Source organism: Fundulus heteroclitus, chromosome 2, assembly GCF_011125445.2.
Source record: "Fundulus heteroclitus isolate FHET01 chromosome 2, MU-UCD_Fhet_4.1, whole genome shotgun sequence".
Classification (NCBI taxonomy): domain Eukaryota; kingdom Metazoa; phylum Chordata; class Actinopteri; order Cyprinodontiformes; family Fundulidae; genus Fundulus; species Fundulus heteroclitus.
The window spans coordinates 21,322,208-21,340,453 of NC_046362.1; the positions used below are offsets into that span (position 1 = coordinate 21,322,208).

General features: G+C 38.9%; 1 protein-coding gene across 1 annotated transcript in view; it reads left to right on the plus strand.

Moving 5' to 3' along the window:
- The first annotated feature begins 675 nt into the window (after window positions 1-675).
- Window positions 676-18,246, plus strand: part of frmd4a (FERM domain containing 4A) — a 131,871-nt gene continuing 114,300 nt past the window's right edge. Inside the window, exon 1 of the mRNA XM_036150548.1 lies at window positions 676-1,547. Coding sequence (XP_036006441.1) covers window positions 1,503-1,547 — 45 coding nt within the window. The 5' untranslated portion in view covers window positions 676-1,502. The remainder of the gene's footprint in view (window positions 1,548-18,246) is intronic.

Below are 18,246 nucleotides of genomic sequence, written 5' to 3' on the forward strand. Positions count from 1 at the left end.
TATGTGTGCTTGTGTGTGGATGTTGTGGGTGGGCTGGTAATGTCCGATATGTGAGCCGTGTTTTATGAATGGAAGTGCTTGCAATGAGGCACCTTAATGGAGCAGCTCCTTGAATTTAAATCCAAAGATGTTTAAGGCATCCTACAGGGAGGCTCAAAAAGCTTTAGTTATGTTGTATTGCTGAAAAATATCCAGTTAATAACAAATATGTGACACTTTAAATGAGATTCTTTAGTTTCTTTTCCTAGAAATGAGAGAAAACCCCCCCAGAAAGATCTAGTTGGGATGCTTTAAGGGACAGGCTGAACAGACCTGTCATTTCCCCCCTTTTTACTCGCACGTCTCTTCCTGCAAGCTGTTTTCTGTGCAGTCAATGTCAAGGATAACCTGACAAAGGACGAAGTGAAAGTGGAGCTCCGCAGCCACAGAGCAGATTCTGATTAACGTGGCATTGTGAGGGCAAAATGAGCACGGCCGAGCACAGGTGTAAAACCCTCTCTCTGAATGGGCGAATGATTATTCTGCACACCGTGAACCGCCTTGTTCTCCCAGAACGCGGCGATAGGCGCAGTCTGCTCCTGCTCTCTGCATTTCTGTTCCTCTCTCCCCTCCCTCTTCCCCACCCACCCTTCATTTACGCTCAATTCAGCGGGACCTCTCTCACCAGTGGCTGCTCGCATCGCAACATCTCTCTCCTCCTTGTTCTCCTTTTCCAACATCCCTCCCCTCTGAAACTCTCTTCTTTACTCTTCTTGTCCGTTTTTGCTGGTCTGCTCAAGCCAGTGATGCATGAGGCTGAGGACTGGTGAAAAAGGGGAGTTTCTTCTTTTTTTTTGTGCTGGACCTCAAAGAGGAAAGCTGAGGGGAACGTCTGCATTCCCGCCGGAGAGAAGAGGAGCCGCTTTAGGTTGGGGAGCATCACTGTTGCGGGCAGGTTGCATGCTGCAGAGCAGCGAAGGACATCCCCGGGAGAGAACACCTAGACAGATGAACCACGTGCACGAGAGGAAGTGCTTTGTGTTGTGAGGACAGCAGACTGGAAAGGAGAGGCAGACGACAACGATCATTAGGAGGGGATCACTGAGTTAGAGGAGCACCAGTCACGGGGGGTTGAGAAGGAGGGTTCGGAGTCTATAGGGAATGTTTTAAAAGTGAAAGAGGAGTGCGGGGGGGTCTGCAATGCCTTCAAATTAAACTGGAAGAAGAGGGATTGCTATCCGGTCAGTCTGCACACGCATAAGAAGACCAAGGGGTCACTGGCTCTCCAGAGACTGCGGGATTATAATTGGAGCAGAGAGACGGTGCACAGCACTGACCGAGAGACTGAAAGGGGGGGTGAGCTGGTTAAAACTCTTCAGGTTCTTACCTGAACAAAGGGAGTCTTGCTTCTAGAGTGAGCGTACTCAAGAACAGACGACTGAAGGAGAAAGGTAGGAGGGTTTCTCTCGGACATAAGTGACCATCAATTCCCTCACGGCACGACTCTGCAAGAGGATCCCAGCATGGCCGTCCAACTCATCCCTGAATCAGCTGTGAGCTTGCTAATGGTAGGTCTCAGGGCTGGATGGGACACTGCTTCTTTCATCTGATTTTTCTTTTGTTGTCATGATTTTTGTTGTGTCTTTAAAACAGAAACATATAGGTTGCCTGTTCCCTTCTCGTTTTACTACTTCCCTGCAGCACCAAGGATTCAGTCAAACATTCAGAGCCCGTCCACGTCCTACAGCAGAACTAAGAAACTTTTCGCTCATCAAGACGTTGGTGGCAAATGTTTTACGAGTTTGTGAGCAGGAAGACTTGCGCTTGTCCTTGCATGGCCAAACGAATAGATGTTTGCGGGTATGAGCTTTCAGGGATCATCAAGGTGTTTGTTTAATAACACCATTTGCATAACTGAATAAAATCAGTTCCATACAGGGAAGGTAAATGTTGTGCGCATGTCTTTACGTATGGTTCTCCTTCTATGACGTGAACTGACTAATTTCCCTACTCTCAAACTGAACAGTGTGAGAATGATAGAGTGGCTTTGCAGCACATGTTTAGTAGAGATTTGGCTTGGGTTAGTTTTATGATAGTCCTCAATTTAAATACAAACCTTGTGTGTAAGGCTAATTTGTATATGGGAACACGTTCTGCTTTTTTTTCAGTCTATAATGTGGGCATCCTGCAATCCCAGGGGGAGTCACGCATTGCCGCTCTACCTGCTATCCCCACCTGTCAAGGCTGTCTGTTACTATGGCGATAGGCCATGCAGTACATGCCGGGGTGAGACAGCGCTGTTGGGAGAAATGCAAAACAAAAGGGCATGAGCATGATGGACAGGTCATCGGAGGAAAGATGGGAAAGGGGGAGCATCAGGGTGGACGGTTAAAAACAAAGAAATGGAAACAGAGTGCTTTGGTGTCAAGAAAAGTGACAACTTACAAGAGATGCTGTCAGCTTTTGGTTGTTTCCCCATCAAAATCCCGGGTCTGCCTGAAATGGTTTTTGGGTCTTTTTGCTGCATGGAGATAAAAATGGGGTTCAACTGACAGCCGGTTTGTTTCCCCAGAGAGCGTTTTTTTTTTTTTTTTACTCCTCCACTGTGCATGTTGGCATTAGTATGGAAGCTGTTCCCAAACAAGTCCTCTCGCTGTCACAGTTGACAGCTTTTAAATGCATTCCTGTCAAACCTGTTTCACAGCCACGGTTCCAGTCAGAACCCTCTCATTCAGAGCAATTCTGCATTGCGCCAGCAGCCAGTAATCAGCGCTCTCCAGAGAGGACACCATTTGATCTTGTGGTATTTTCCTTGAGGAGGCTTTGCGACTTTTACTTCTTTGTCTTGCACTGAACAGGGATAACATCACGTCCATAATTTTAGTGCTCAGTGAATTTATTTATTTTTTTGCTAAGTCTGTGGCATTTGGTTTCACAGCGACATGTTAGATTGAACTCATCTCAATTATTAATGGGGCTGGGTGGGGGTGGGGGGGGGTGCATGAGCCAAGATTAACATTGATCATGCTTCCTGCCTCCCTGTGCATTAATATTTCAGGTAAATACGTGATTACTGCACAGCAGTGATTGCAGGAGCAGCAAAGATGGATAGATTATGTGTTTTAGACATCATGATTATCTTTGATATTTTAACAAGCTTTGCTGCTTCTAAAATCTATTTCCACACCAAGAAGATCATTATTTGCATTGCTTAGAATCAAATAAAGTAGCAAAAAACAAATAAAATAATAACTAACAAGAACAACAGAGAGGTACAGCAAAGATTGTGATGTTTTTTTTTTTTTATAATATTAGTGTCCATAGCTCAGCCAGTTTCATTGGTTATGAAAATTCACATCAGTTTCACAACTTATCAATACTATTATGTCCATCTGAAGCATAGATTTTTTACCTTTTCATTCATTTAGAAGCTGAAGAAAAGGGCCATTTTTAGGATGTATTGAAAGAATCAACATGAAAAATGTAACAGTTTACCTAAAACTGCAGGGGAAAATAAAGTCATTTCAGAGCGGATAAACTGAAATGAATAAAACGAGATGGACATCAATGACTAATGTATAAGACAAACATTTATGCTTCTCAACTTCACACTATTAGCTTTAGAAGGAGTTTTTCAAAACATATATTTTATTTTCTATAAAAACATTATCTGTCTAAAGTCCTCTCTGTTTGACTCTCAGATGGAACGGAAGGTTATTTTAATGCTCTAATTCATACTTTTGTGACTTTTTAAGCCCCAAGTGTCGAGCCCAACAGGATAATTTGTCCGGTTTCAGACTGCCAGCACTAGGATGGTGAACGAGTGTCTTACAGGAAACCTTGCATTTTTGATTCGGTGTTCCCCTGCCTCCTTCCTTCTTAGCTGGAGAGAAAGTCGGCTGTTCTGCTCCAACAGCAGTTTAGCCTGAAACAGGCCGCTCTGAAACAGCGAGCTGTGCTGATCTCTCCTGGCACTAGCTTTTTGATTTAGGTTTTTAACTTTAAATTCAGATCCACGTTGTTCATCCAACAAAAAAAAAAGACTTCAAAACGGTCTTGGATGCTTAAAAATACACAAATAGCAACTGAAAGATCAGCGCAGTAGCCGTCTGCAAAGGTTGATCCTGCCTCATGACTGAGTCAGCCACTTTGAATGACATTTCAGTTTTGAGTCCTCTGGAAAACGGCACATCAAGAAGTACTGAACAACAGTTAGCTGCGGCAACAAGTCGCCAAAGAAGAAATTCTGCTTTACTAAACATGAACTGTGACGTTTTTGACAGGCATCAGAAGTAGGCTAAATAACAGTAATGACAAAAATCGAACAAAAATCAGAAACTATATTTTTGACATAGCTAATCGGGGTTTTTACAAACATTAAGGCAGCTGTGAACATTGTATCCAATTTTAATTAAAGGACATCAAAAATAGAAACACATATTGTCCCAGTGTTCTGCTTTGCCGCACATTAACTTTAACTTTATACCCTCTCTGTCCGTGTGATTGTCTGCGGTTTCCACATGCAGGCTCAGCTGATCAACATGTATTTTGCAGTCTGTCACACTTGGCCTTACCCCCACCGCCGACAGAAAGCAGGGCAAACTGAAATCCTGACACACACGGGGGCTAAGTGGATTATTTTCATAATGCTGAAGGGTGTGTGCTCTGCCTACGACAGCGAGGGAACAGCTAGCAGCTTCACAATTCCTACGTCGCATTCTAATTCTCGCATGTGACAGATCCTGTGAGGTACGCGACATCTGGCCACACATAGAGAGCCACGCAGTTGTGGATTGCGCCGTGTGCAGGTGTGAATCTTGTTCACGGAGTCGCAGCGGTGCCATTGGTGGGTTTGTCCTCTGTTCGGCTGAACAGAAAAGAAACGGCAGAGACTTCTCGTCGGCCTTTATGTTGTTGCCATGTTTCTTCATTGTTTTTGCTCATTCAATTACCAATGAGCATGCAGGCCAGATGACTCAGTGTGATCAGGCCAAGGGATCGTGTACTAATCAAATCACTTCTTTATGATGTGTTCGTCCATGTGACTTAGTGCTTACAGTGTATATATAAATATATATATATATATATATATATATATATATATATATATATATATATATATATATATATATATATAAATATATATATATTTTAGTATATATAGTGTGTTAGAGAAAATTAACAAGAAAATGAAATTAGAAAGTTGAAATGTATGCATACATGTATAAGATTATCATTTTTATCATTTTGCCCTGATGCACGCTGCAGCAGTGTAGCCTGTGCACAAACAGAGGAGGAGTGAGGAGTATGGGGGAGGGTTCACAGAATGAGATCATACTGAGATAATTGATTACTGCCCTGTAACAATGGCAAGGAGGAAGACTCAGACAACACTTAAAAATACAATGATAGGAATAGTATGTCCTGCTTCTAGGATACTTAGCTGGAAAGAAGTAGTTATCGTTTGATAAACTGCTAAAATATTCAAACTCAAAGAAAACATGCTTTCTCTACTCTAAACCAATGATTCACAGTGAAAACTGTTGAAATAAAAACAAATCTTATACAGTAGAACCTCAAATAATCTTTAGTTTCTGGTATGTAAAACTAAAAAGTCTGCTTGTTTCTGCCCCCTTTGGGTGATTATTATGAAGTAGAATCACAGCAGGCATTTCATCATGGCCATTTGGTTAAAAATTATCTCAGACTGATGCTTTACGATTCGGTTTTTGTGACACTGTAACAGATCTTCCCCTCTTCCCTTTTTTTTTTTTTTTTTTTTGTCCAGTGTTTTGTATATACCAAAGCGTTGATAAGAATCATGTTATTGAATTTCTTTTTTTTCTTTCCCAAAGCTGCAGTGTGCCTGCAGAACAGTCACGCTTGAGTGATGTTGGGAGCCAGTGTTGCTGATGTCAGCTAACTAACGCTGTGGAGCAGCTGCAGGAAAACACTTATGAATTACAAAGAAAATACATTTCAACAACAAGGCAGGGGAGTTTTTTGTTGAAATGAAAAAAAATTAAAAAAATTGCAGTTTTGCAAGTTTCCACATTGCACCCTGTAGGTTGAGTAAAGGTTGAATGTGTTGTGATGGAGGGGGTAACACTACACAGCTTGTTGAAAAATCAATATCTAGGACGCTTACAGCACGGCTCCCGGCACTTAGACTGAGGTTCATGCAAATTATAGGCTTTCATTACACAGCTGTCTTCTCTACCATGAAAACAATATCGCTAATGATTATTTTGCTACGTAAAAAAAAAAAAAAGACAAAGGCTGTCACAGCACATACAAAAGGAACAAACAGCAATGCAGCATCAGTAAGGTGAGGACGCCGTCAGGACTGTTGTGCATACCTGGGTTCCTGACTGCCACAGTTTTTAACTGGTTGCTGTTTCCCTTGTAGAGTTTGAAATGGACTCAGTTTCATAAAAAAAAAAAAATGAGTCCATTTCTTTCTGATACGTTAACGACTAAATTGAAACATTTAAATTTGTTTAATTCTCCTCTTTATTGGGTTTTCACCACCATTTCTAATGTTCGAGAAAATGTACTTATAAAAGCAATTATCCGGGACATTAAAAAGTGGCAAACCTTTTGGCAAATATTTTTAAACACCATTTTTTAGTATTTCAGTTGTTTTTAAATGGGTTTAACTGGGAATTCATTTTCTGGTGACTTATTTGTCTCTGGATTTTTATTAGATTTGTACTTAAGTTCGACCAAAAATGTGGGCTAGCACATTTAAGTGGATAGTCCATTTTTTCTTAATCAGCTCGTATTTTCCCAGAAGGACAAAGCACCTCCGGAATTCTGCATTAAGGGCTCATTTTGTTGCTGCTGCTTGTTTTTATAGCTTGACCACCTTAGAAGGTAGGATGGTTCATGGCAGGAGCAGCTCAGTTCACCCCTTTGGCAGTTTTGACCATTTCCAGCATTGAGGAGATGATCATGGGGGTGAGCAGAAGAAACCAGCAGAGAGCAAAGGGAACCAGCGAGAACATATGGTGCGTTCCATTTGCCTTGGAACTCGAAACTAACAAGTGGCTTTTTTTCCCCCTGCTCTCCTTCTTGTCGGACAGCAGTGGAAAAAGACTGACGCTCACACAAAAGCCATTATTAAATATAAAAATATTGTTAACACAATAACATTGACGCCATTCTACGCTGTGTTTTGTGCATATAAAAAGTGCTCAAACATCCCGTCTTATGTGCAATAAAAAGCAGTACAACTCACTGAATGTTACACAGAGAACTGCTAAAAAACAAAAGTCAGAGAAAAAGGTTTTACTCAGTGCTGCTGCAAGTAGCAGCCATCGTAAATGGCGAAGTTGGGTACCATCCTGTTGCACCGACTCTCCGCCTCAGAAAGCCGACTTTAGGGGTCGTTCCAGCTCAGGTTTCAGACTCAGAGGTTGAGATTTTTTATCTACAGAGGACAAATGGAACACACCGATATACAAAGTCAGGGTGGAGAAACGAGGCAGAAGGCAGGTGAAAGTAATCAGGAGGAAACGAGAAGCAGCTGAGACCAATGAAGGCAGAGCGTTATGGGTGAATACTTAGTAGGTGCAGAGAGGAAGGAGCACAGGAAGGGATGTAATAGAAATCTAAATGTAGAAGAATACATTTAGGCTTAAATTAACAAAGGAATGAAAAAAACTGGCCACACTAGTCCAACAAAAATTAACTCCGGAGAGAAATAAATATGCCAAGGCTTAACAAGAAAATGATCAAAAATGAAAACAGATGAAAACGAAAACATGACGTCAGTGGATCGTAACAGGAAGTTGCTCATAATTGTCTTGGTTCGATCAGAGGTGATAATCTGTTGTATGTTATAAAAGTCTTGACAGGGCCATCAACAGAATTGGGGCTAATATAAAGTCTTCAGAAAGTGATGTGACTTTAAATAATGTTGAGATTTGAGCAATTTTCTAATTATTTAGCTCCATAACTTTTTAAAATATTGAATTACCAAGAGAAATAAACTGATGGCTGACAGAAAAGCACATGTTTACAGAATGATTAGTTTACCTGGGACGAAGAGGATGTACTCTAGGCTGGGATGAAATGGCAACGCATGGATATGACACAGGGATTCAGCTTTGCCTTGTGTGGCTCTTAGGACTTAATTTTTTTTTAAATCTATGTTGACATGCTTGCTTTAATGTCTGATTTATCTTCCTCTTTTATTTTTTCAGATACTGTCAGTTTTAAGCAATGCCCTGACTGTATATGATTGAAGTGGCACAATTTGATGTAAAATGGGAAGGCATCCACACATTTTTGTCTTAATGAGATTTACTTGCAAACTTAAAACGCTTTTGATATTAATATATATTTCTCTGGCATAGTTAGTTTTTTTTTAAAGAACTAGTTTAAAAGCAATTCACTAAATCTAAAAGTCATGTCAACAGCTCTGATCTGATATTGATCAGACCTTTAATTTTTCCACTGAGACATTTTGAAAGCCTTGCATGATCACAGCTATTGATCCGACAGTCAACATCAAAAGAGCGAAATTAAGAGATTCTGCTGCAGGCTGGATTTGGCCATAATCTTTGTATTGTCTGTTGATGACACATGTCAGTTTTTTTTTTCTTTGTTTTTGTTGTTGCTTTGGTTTCATCAGATTTCGAATGTAAGAGTTGAATATAGCAAATAAAAACAAGCACAGGGAATGCTTTAGCTTTAATTTTTTTCATCACGCATTAATGAATAAATGTTGGACTAAATGTGTGTGCGGGTGCTTTGGACTAATTTTTGCCCTTAAATTTTCTGTTTATCCTGCAGTCTTTGTAAGGACTATTGATTGGCTGCAGAGGTGAAGGCACTTCAGTCCTAATTGACTTCATCAGAGCTCCTTCTGGCTTAGCTATGCTCTTTTGTGTGCAAAGGAGGTCTCAGGTGTGACTCTGTAAAGTGTTTGTAGTGTGTGTGTGTGTGTGCTGCGTGTCCTCTCCTGCATGTTAATCTGTACTGCGGTCTTGCTATGAGGTGTGAAAGCATTTCTTATGGGTTTAATGGCCAAAGTGGTGTGTGACAGGTTGTCGGCTGTGCTCGTTGCGTGATCCAAAAGGGAAGGGTCAATGAAAACAGCGTTACTGAGCATGAGCAGGTGCACTGGCAGAGGCTCACCAGTCTGCCAATGCATCTCTGCACCCAGGCTTTCCTTGATGTTTTCTGAAGCACTCCATCCCCGCACTTTCTACCCCACAGGACGACCATATACGCGGAAATGATCCAGCTATAATAAGGTTTGTATATCAAACAATTTCTGCAGTGATGCAGGACATGAGTCCGTGCATAAGCATGGGGAGGATGTGGGGAGGTTTTGGAGCAAAGATATGAGGGATTAATTCATATTTATGAGCATAACATGGAACTGATCCTCCTTTTTTTCCTCATGTTTATTTACCTCCACATTTCTTTTTAAAAAGACTTTTTGTAACAGTGTCCAGAGATTTCTTTTCTACGGAAAGCTGCTTCCACTAAAGCAAGCTGATGGCATTTTTTTCTGATGCCTGTCCGATGAAGGCCAACCTACTATAAAATCACCTTTCAGGGCAGATAAATGAGAATTTTTTTTTTCCGTTTGCAGCCAGGGGAAAAGAAAATGCAACCCTTTCACAGTGTTTCACTTTAAGCCATCAGGGTAGCGTTGGCTGTAAGCCTAACGGTATGCCATGCTCTCAGTACAGAAGGTTAAATGTTCAGGGTAGGATTAGGTATTTTTTGGTTTCTTGGCTTATCGGCTGCATGCTAGCGTTAATGAAGTGATTGCATGAATAATTTACAAGCCAATGGCGGTGTCACATTAGCGAGAAGCCACCTGCCTCGTGTGCCAAGATGCAGGTTCACAGGAAGGGTGGGAGAGTCATACGAGAGGCGGGCACAGAGTGGTAGAGGCACCAGGCGGTCTGATTGGCCCACCATCTGTCTCTGTGATGGAGCAGATGTCAGAGTAGAAAGACCAATCCCTTCTCGTTTCCAAGCTCAGTGTATATCCAGTCTCCGTTGCTGTGAATGTGACTGCAGCATTTTGTGCGTGTGTGTGTGTGTGTGTGTGTGTGTTTGCAACAGCGTTTGTGCCTCTGACATTTCACACGCTGGCTGACAGAGGTCCCAGTGGGGCTGATTGTCCTCCATATGGACTCGGTAACTACCAAACAGGTCCTTGACATAATGACGATCTGTCTTGTTAAGAGCTCTAAACAAGATAGGAATGGAGAAAAAAAACTGACTAGAAAATGACTTTACTCATCAAACATGCAAGGTCATAGGAAGAAATTTTGCAAAACGGCCAAAGGTGAGATTTCAGGATTCAGTCACTTGATTTAATAAAAGTGAAAATAAGAAAGAATCAATCTCATTTCCATTTCCATCTTTTTCTCTGTAGATAAAGTTTTTTTTATATAAGAATTAGCTGAATGATAGTGATATCTGCTGGTTAAAATGTAAATTCCCACATATTAGGTTCACATACAAAGGAAAGGAAAAATTAATCTGGGAGACTAGTCCTCATTATATTTTAATCAATCATGCAGTCTGTGAAGTGTATCATAAAGTGATTTAGGAATGTTAAAATCAAAACATCTTAGTGAAATAAGGATACATTAAAATAACTGAATTCAAGAATTATAGATGTTGTGGAACTAAGAATAATACCCTGAAAATATATATTTGTTCTGAAAGAAAATGTACCAAAATAATGTGTCAATAGATTACATGAGCCATTTTTTTATGTAAGGAAATGTAATGCTATGGTCTGGTTTATTTACAGCTGATCCCAGATACTTTCACACAGTGCATAATAAAACACATAATCTTTTTTTAGCTGTCTGACATTTAATCAGAGTCAATTTTTCCTGGGTTTGTTTTCCTTAATTAAGCCATTTTGCAACTAATTTCACAATTTGCTACGGGTCATTGTCCAAGAAGATCGTTTATACCCAACAAACGATAAGCATGTTGCTTTAATATTTCCACATACCTTTCTCTCCACATGATGCAATCTATTTTCTGAATGCTGCCACGCTTGTGCTTTGTAGTTTTGCTTGTGTTTGTCAGGTTTGTGTCCCTGTGTGCATTTTCAAATTGTGATCTGGATTTTTTAATCTAGCTTTTTTTTTAGTAATGGCTTCCTCTTCTCTTAGTGGTGTTATGGTGCATGTCAGAACAGTGCTCGTTTCTCTGTAGTTAATGATTCTCTTACCAGCTTGGGCCAGCATCTTCATTAGGTCTTTTGTTTTTGTTGTGTGGTTTAGAAGCATCTTTAACATCAAAACACACTCATCTCCGAGAATCTATCTTCTTCCTCAACAGTATGGTGATTGTACATTTATGGTGTTTATAGAAGCATATAATTGTTTGAACGACTGGCCGACAGTTTTCTTCTTTAACTCCAGCCTGATTTCTTCACATTTTCCCCCACCGCCAACAAGCATTTGTCTGATGTGCTGCCTTGAAACAGGTCCACAGGTTTGTGCATGACTCAGCTTAAAGTGGATAATGTTTACCATATTTGTTAAATTTTTCTGTCCAAGTAATAAAAAAACATTCTGTGCTCAAATGAAAGCAAAATGATAACTGCAAAGAATTTATGATAAAAAAAAAACAGCTGTCCCACATTAGGTCTCATTTTAATTTAAATTGTCTAATTAATATTATAACTCCAAACAGAACCAACTTTCAATCTGCAAAGCTAAAAAGCTTTTGCTTTAGCCTCACACAATCATAAAAAAATAATGCTGTCCTTGGTTACCCTGGCAACAACCCTCAACAAGTAAAGCTTTTCGAAGGCACCTTTTTTTTTTTTTTTTTTTTTTTTTTTGTCTGTTCAACGCTCAGATCTGGTCAATATCTAAATATGTACATTACAGAGGTTTGCATACACTCATAGGCATGAATTTCATTTTAACTTTGGGATTTTGACGATACTATCCCTTTCTTATTTCAGGATGTAACAAAATATATACTGTACATGCCCCCTTATTATTGTTTGGATAAGTCTGCCATAGAACATGGCTCTTTCTTTCTGCAGCCATCAGTGAGCTTCTAGCATGATTTCTGAGGATAGTTGATCACTCTTCTTGGAAGAAGGCAGAGGTTTGTTAAAAAAAAAGTTGCTTTTTTGGCACAGATAAGGCAACATCCTTAAATATTCAGTAGGGCTGCAGTAAGGGCCACTCCACAGGGTAAATGTTTGCATTATCAATTCCAAAACCAATTGTTTCTTTTGGGAAAATATTCCTGTTGAAACATCCAGGTGTATCTTCAGTTCTAGCACAGGCAGTCGATGCAGATGGAGACTCTGTTTACTACCAAGTTAAAATCTCAACGCTAAATGTTAATCAAAGCAAAGTATTTGCCTTTTCCCAAACACACTATTTTCTTTCTATTAAGTTGCAGAGTAAATGGTAACAAATATTTCAGCGTCTTTTACTCAAAGGCAGACTTGGGTAAACCTGGATTTTTTTTTTAACTACCAAGAGATTTTTTTTTAATTTAACTATATTTTTTTATTTATCTATCAAACTTCATTAGGGTAGCAAGCATTTTGAAAAAGTGACCCAAATCTCCTTCTTTTTGCTGAATAGTCAAAAAAAAAAAAAAAACTTCCAGCCCAAAAACTTTGTTAACAAAGCAAACTTGCAAAACCCTTTTCATATTTTGGAAACATTTTTACACATTGCTTTTCTACAAAGCCATGACTAGTTTATTATTCTTGGTTTAGTGATTATTAAAATATGTTTTATTTATTAATTAATCTATTTAGCATTTTCAGTTAAAAAATAAAATGTTTGTAGCTTGGGAATACATTCGACATAACGATTGTTGCACATGTAACAAAAAAGGTAGTTTTTGTGATAGGTTTGCAACCCTCACCCTAATTCCACCAGACGTACTTGTTATCATCATGGCTAAATATCTCAGTATGTTTCTGACCATGAAAGCTTCTCCAGAAGGGATTTGACTTGTCCCTGAGGAATTTGACTTGTCCCTGCACATCTCAGTCGCTCCAAAGTTATTGCTTTCAGAGCAGGGGCTTCAGTCAGTGTTAATGCTCAATTTATATGGACGCATTCGTACCTGTGTAGACTACAGAATATTCAAAATAGATGCTAACTTGTGCAGCCAATACTCTTTTAAAAAATCATCTAATTTTTTTGTTTGTTTGTTTGTTTGATTGATTTGTAACATCAGTTCAATGTTAACAGAAAAAGTTCATTTGTACATTGATGCTGACAATGAGGGAATGCAAACCAATAACCAGCTCCTCATCTGTGTGTGAGTATTGGAGCAGTTGTCCTTAATATTTAAACTCTCTTTACAGCTTATTGTAACCTTTTTTGTTGCACTATATACACCCATAATGTAAATTAGAGGACAAAAGATGGCCATCGTTGTCTGCAGACTGAAAAAGAGGCACTTCATCAAATTCCAATAGTCTAATTATCCTCTTTATTCTGATGCTTTGTTATTTGGGCATTGGGCGAGAGGCGGGGTACACCCTGGAAAGGTCTTCAGTTCATCACAGACCAACACAGAGACACACAGGACAAACTAAATATTAACAAGACAATGTTTTCAGAACGTTTTACTGTCAACTAACAAACTGAAACTGCCATACATACATAAGCGTAGAATGAAGGAATCAAATCAAGATTATTTCTATAAAGCATGTTCATAACAGAAGCAAAGGGAATGCAAATAAGTGTTTGTGCATTTCTTTTATTATCTTAACCTAAAGAGTTAGGGGGGTAACATGAAAGAAGAGATTAAATTGTCTGAATTGTAAAAACAGTGCTTGACCCAATTTATTTATGTATTTATGATAACTGTGTAAGTATTAGGTGGATAAACATAATGACACAGTTAATGCACCAAACCTGTCTGAATGATGCTACAAAAACACATTTATCTTCAAAAAACGATATTCAATTCAGAGTCCTCAGGTTTCCAAAAGTTCTTAGTGGCTGACATTGAATAGGAATAATGGTTTAATTGCATTCAAAGAACAAAAATGGCAGCATAAATAAAAGATGATACCAGAATACACCATTCGTCTGCAATTTGCTACATAAAGGAACCAAGACAGGAGAGAGAGGTGTACCGTGTAGGTAACACGTTTGGTTCTCTTGTACACCACTGGAGGGCAGTAATGATTGCTGAAGAAGTTCGCTCCTTCAGAAGTGATACCAGTTATTGCCTTTTGGGACTCAGAGGCAGACATGCTTGCATGAGTATCCCCTATCCCTGAAGGCAGAATGGAGTGCAGAATGATTTACCTGCCTTGTTTTAACATAATTGTTAAAATCTGCAAACAGTGCGGTTGTGAGCAGATCAGAGAGCTGAAGGAGCTGTAAATGTTGTCTGTCTAGATTTATACGCATATTAGTCCAAGTGCAAACAAAGGAGCTGAAAGTAGCCGAGAGATTTAGTCTGTTTCATGTACTGTAGCCTACATCAAGAACCCCCCCATTGAAAGATTTATTTATATTGGCATTTTTGTCACATTATTTTCCCATTCAATGCATATTGTATTACCTAGCAGAACGAGCAGCTCATATAAGTTCCCATCATTTTGTATGTGAGAAGGGAAATCCATCATTTGTCTGTGTGTTTGTTGAATGGATCTTACACTGGCATGTTTAAAATGTCACCACTCACATTTCAATTCAGAATAACAAGAGGAGAAATCCAATGTCAACTTTCACATTTATGGAGTTGCTGTAGTAACACTTGATGAACGAGGAAAGCTCTAATTTACATTTTGAAATATAGCGTGTATTTCTTTAACGCTTAATTTAATTCTACTTAAATGAACATAAATTGGACCTGTTCCATCTTGGAAAGTTCCATGAGATAACACTAGTTTTTGATTTGCTTCCGTTTTAAAAAAAAAAATGTCCTGAATTGGATGTAACTGAAAAATTAAGATGTATTTAAGCTTCTGATTTCTTGACAAACATCCAGGTCAACAAAGAGATGATTTTCTCTAATAAGGAATATAGGTTCTTTCATATCTGTTCATATTGTGGTCTATCATCTTTCCTGTCCACTTTCTATAGTTACCGTATTATTTGTAACAATTTTAGGTGAAGCAGATATTAGACTTTTTCTGACTGCTTAATGATAAAATTCCTCGTCCCATTTATTGCAAGTTCTGATGGCAAATTCCCATCAGACTGTGCTAACGGCGTGATCAACCTTCAGGCTTTGTGTTGTACACTTTCTGAGGCATGTCAGTAGAGGGCAGTGTGTGAATGAAAATCGATGAAGATGTGCCAAGACTTGCATTCGTGAGCTGGAGCCTGTGAATGTGAGGTAAGAGTGTTTGTCAGAAATAAATGAAAAGAAAAAAAAAATAGGTTGGATTTCTGTGGGGGTGTAGCTGTATGCCTACAAATAAAAAATCAATATGCAAAACATATAAAAAAAAATAGGCTTTCCTTTATAGTTATTGACACATGATGATATTAGAAATCTAGATGAAAGGTGAGCAAATTGCATTGATGTTGATTGGATTTAGACTCACAAGCAGCTGTTTAAACATTAAATCTCTCTCTCTCTCTCTCTCTCTCTCTCTCTCTCTCTCTCTCTCTCTCTCTCTCTCTCTCTCTCTCTCTCTCTCTCTCTCTCTCTCTCTCTCTCTCTCCCTCTCTCCATGCTCTGCCTGCAGAGAATGCTGGTTGCCCCCGACGACAGTTGCTAGGAAACCATTTAGGAATGACATCATTGCATCGGGAGCATGCTTACACCGCGGCTCACAATGAATAAAATCAATCCCTCCTCTCGCGTAATTGTGTTTTTTTGAGGAGAAAACATTTCTTCAACACTGATATCACCGTGTCAGTGGACGCATATGTGATGGGTAATAAGTGGTGGGTGTTTTTTATTTATTATTATTTTTTTTTAATGTTGTATTTTTTCGTATAAAGCAGAAGATTTGAGGTAGCATTGAAATACGATTTTTGTTTAGTCCTGTACAAAAAAGGAAACAAAAAGAAACACTTTTTTTTTTACTTACGACACTGTGCAGAATGCTGTTTTTTTTTCTGTCACAGCTTTTCCTTTTTGGCCACTGTCCCAAAATACCATATGTCCTTCTCCTACAGAGCCCTACTCACATTATGCACTCTCATCCATCTTTTTTTTCCCCCCCCTCTTAATTCTCTCCCTCTCTGCAGTTGTGAGATAAGATGTTCCTCCCACTGAGCTGTGGTGAGGCATAAGAGAAGAAGGGTCTTTCCCTCTCCGTTTTTTTAGGACTACAGACCGTAATGAAGACCGACCACTCACTGCAAATATATCTATGCACATAATGGTGAAGGATATTTCTGTGCATATAGCAGCTAGCATGTGAGAATGCATGTGAAGCATGTTTCCTGCCTGGCTATTTAATGAGCCTTTAGATTAGATGTCAAATCAATTCCCTGAGGCAACAATGAGACCGGCTCCCAGAAACCTGGACCTCCTGGCATTGGGAAAGGGCTAAAGTAGTTTCTCACTCCAATACATCACCGTAAGTCTGACGCCAAAGAGCCAGCACGCAAATTTTCCTGAAATAAGTGGAAAGCTCCTGCAGCAGAGAGAGTTTGGGAGATTTTCCAACATACACAGCCGTACTTTTCAGTAGCATTGTTTCGACCTTTTCAAATGTCGCTGTGTTACAACCGCAAGCATCAGTGTAAATGAAAATGATCTTTGATGATTATCACTCTGTTTATTCAAAGATCTTATCTAATAAACCTTTAACCCCTTTCACGGTGAAGCTGCATTTATTTCTGCATTTCAACTCTGTTTACATTTTACTAACTCTGATGGTCAGTGGTTACATTGAATTTTATTCAGGGGTATCTGATTTAAAGGGGTTGAAGTATTTCACATTTTGATATGCATTTTTAAATTATTCAGTTCTGGTTGGACTGTATAAAATCAGATAAATTTGAGTTTTTTGATTGTAATTTTGAGAAATGTGGAAATAGAGATACCTTTGTCAGGCCTATATCGCTAGCCAGAAAATTGTGAATAATTTCTAGTATAACTCAAAAACTATATATTTAATTTTCCAATTTAAAGGCTCTCTAAAATGAAGAATTCTGTCTGATATGTGCAAGATGAAAAACCTTAAATTATTGAACATAGCAGAATATTGGCATATATATATATATATATATATATATATATATATATATATATATATATATATATATATATATATATATATATATATATATAATGAGATTGATAACATTTTCCTGTGCGACTGAAGTAGCAATGACGCAAAATTAGCTTTTAATTTATTAACAAAAAAATATACATTATTATTTTTTGGCGTCACAGTCACTCTCTTTGCAGCGCTGACAGGTGTGCGGTGTAGTCTGCTGGAGAAGAAACGGCTCTAGGGGCTCAACTAGCTCATCAAACATGCTACTATCCATTCCCCCGCTTCATCCCACTGACAGAAAGTTTGGGAAACGTAGGGATTTGTCACACAAAAATACGCTCGACTATGAAGGGTAAAACGTCCGTGCCAACCTCTGCGACTACAACATTGCAGCAAGAAATAAGAATAGCAGATTTGTGAAATTGGTTAGCTGGAAATCCATGAACTTGTTTTACAACAAATAATGACGTAATTGTTCAAATACATCATAGGGTATAGAGAAAACTGATTGGACTGAAGAAATATGACCCAAACACAATATAAAGATATCTACTCAGCACCCTGGAGAGACTACATTCATCATCTTTTCTGCATTCCTGGAGACTCCATTGTACAACAAAGTTGCATTTAAAGGCTAAAAAAGTTGATTTTACATGCTTTGTCCCTTCTAAATAGGAAGCAGAAAACAGCAAAAATTTAAACTCAGTGGGAAAATAAAGGGCTAGGATCCAGAAACACTTAAGCTACCTCTTGCTTTAATGTGGTTTAATTGATAATAGTTGTAATTAATTCCACTGTTTCCCCCCATGTGTTTCAGTGTTTTCCGTTGCAGCTAATTACTTGAGCTTATGGGATGTCTGCATTGTATGGTGTAATTGCAGCTCTCCGCAGGAAAAAAAAAGAACAGAATATGGAGAAAATTACAGGCCAATCCACCAATATCCTATACATGTTGTCCTTGTGAATGAATTACAATATTTGAAATCTGCTGCGCACAATTGTATTGTACCAAAAATATAAAAAAATTAAGAAGTTTGAGGCCAGCAGGAGACATCAGCACACACTTTGAACCAAGCCGGGCTGTGTCC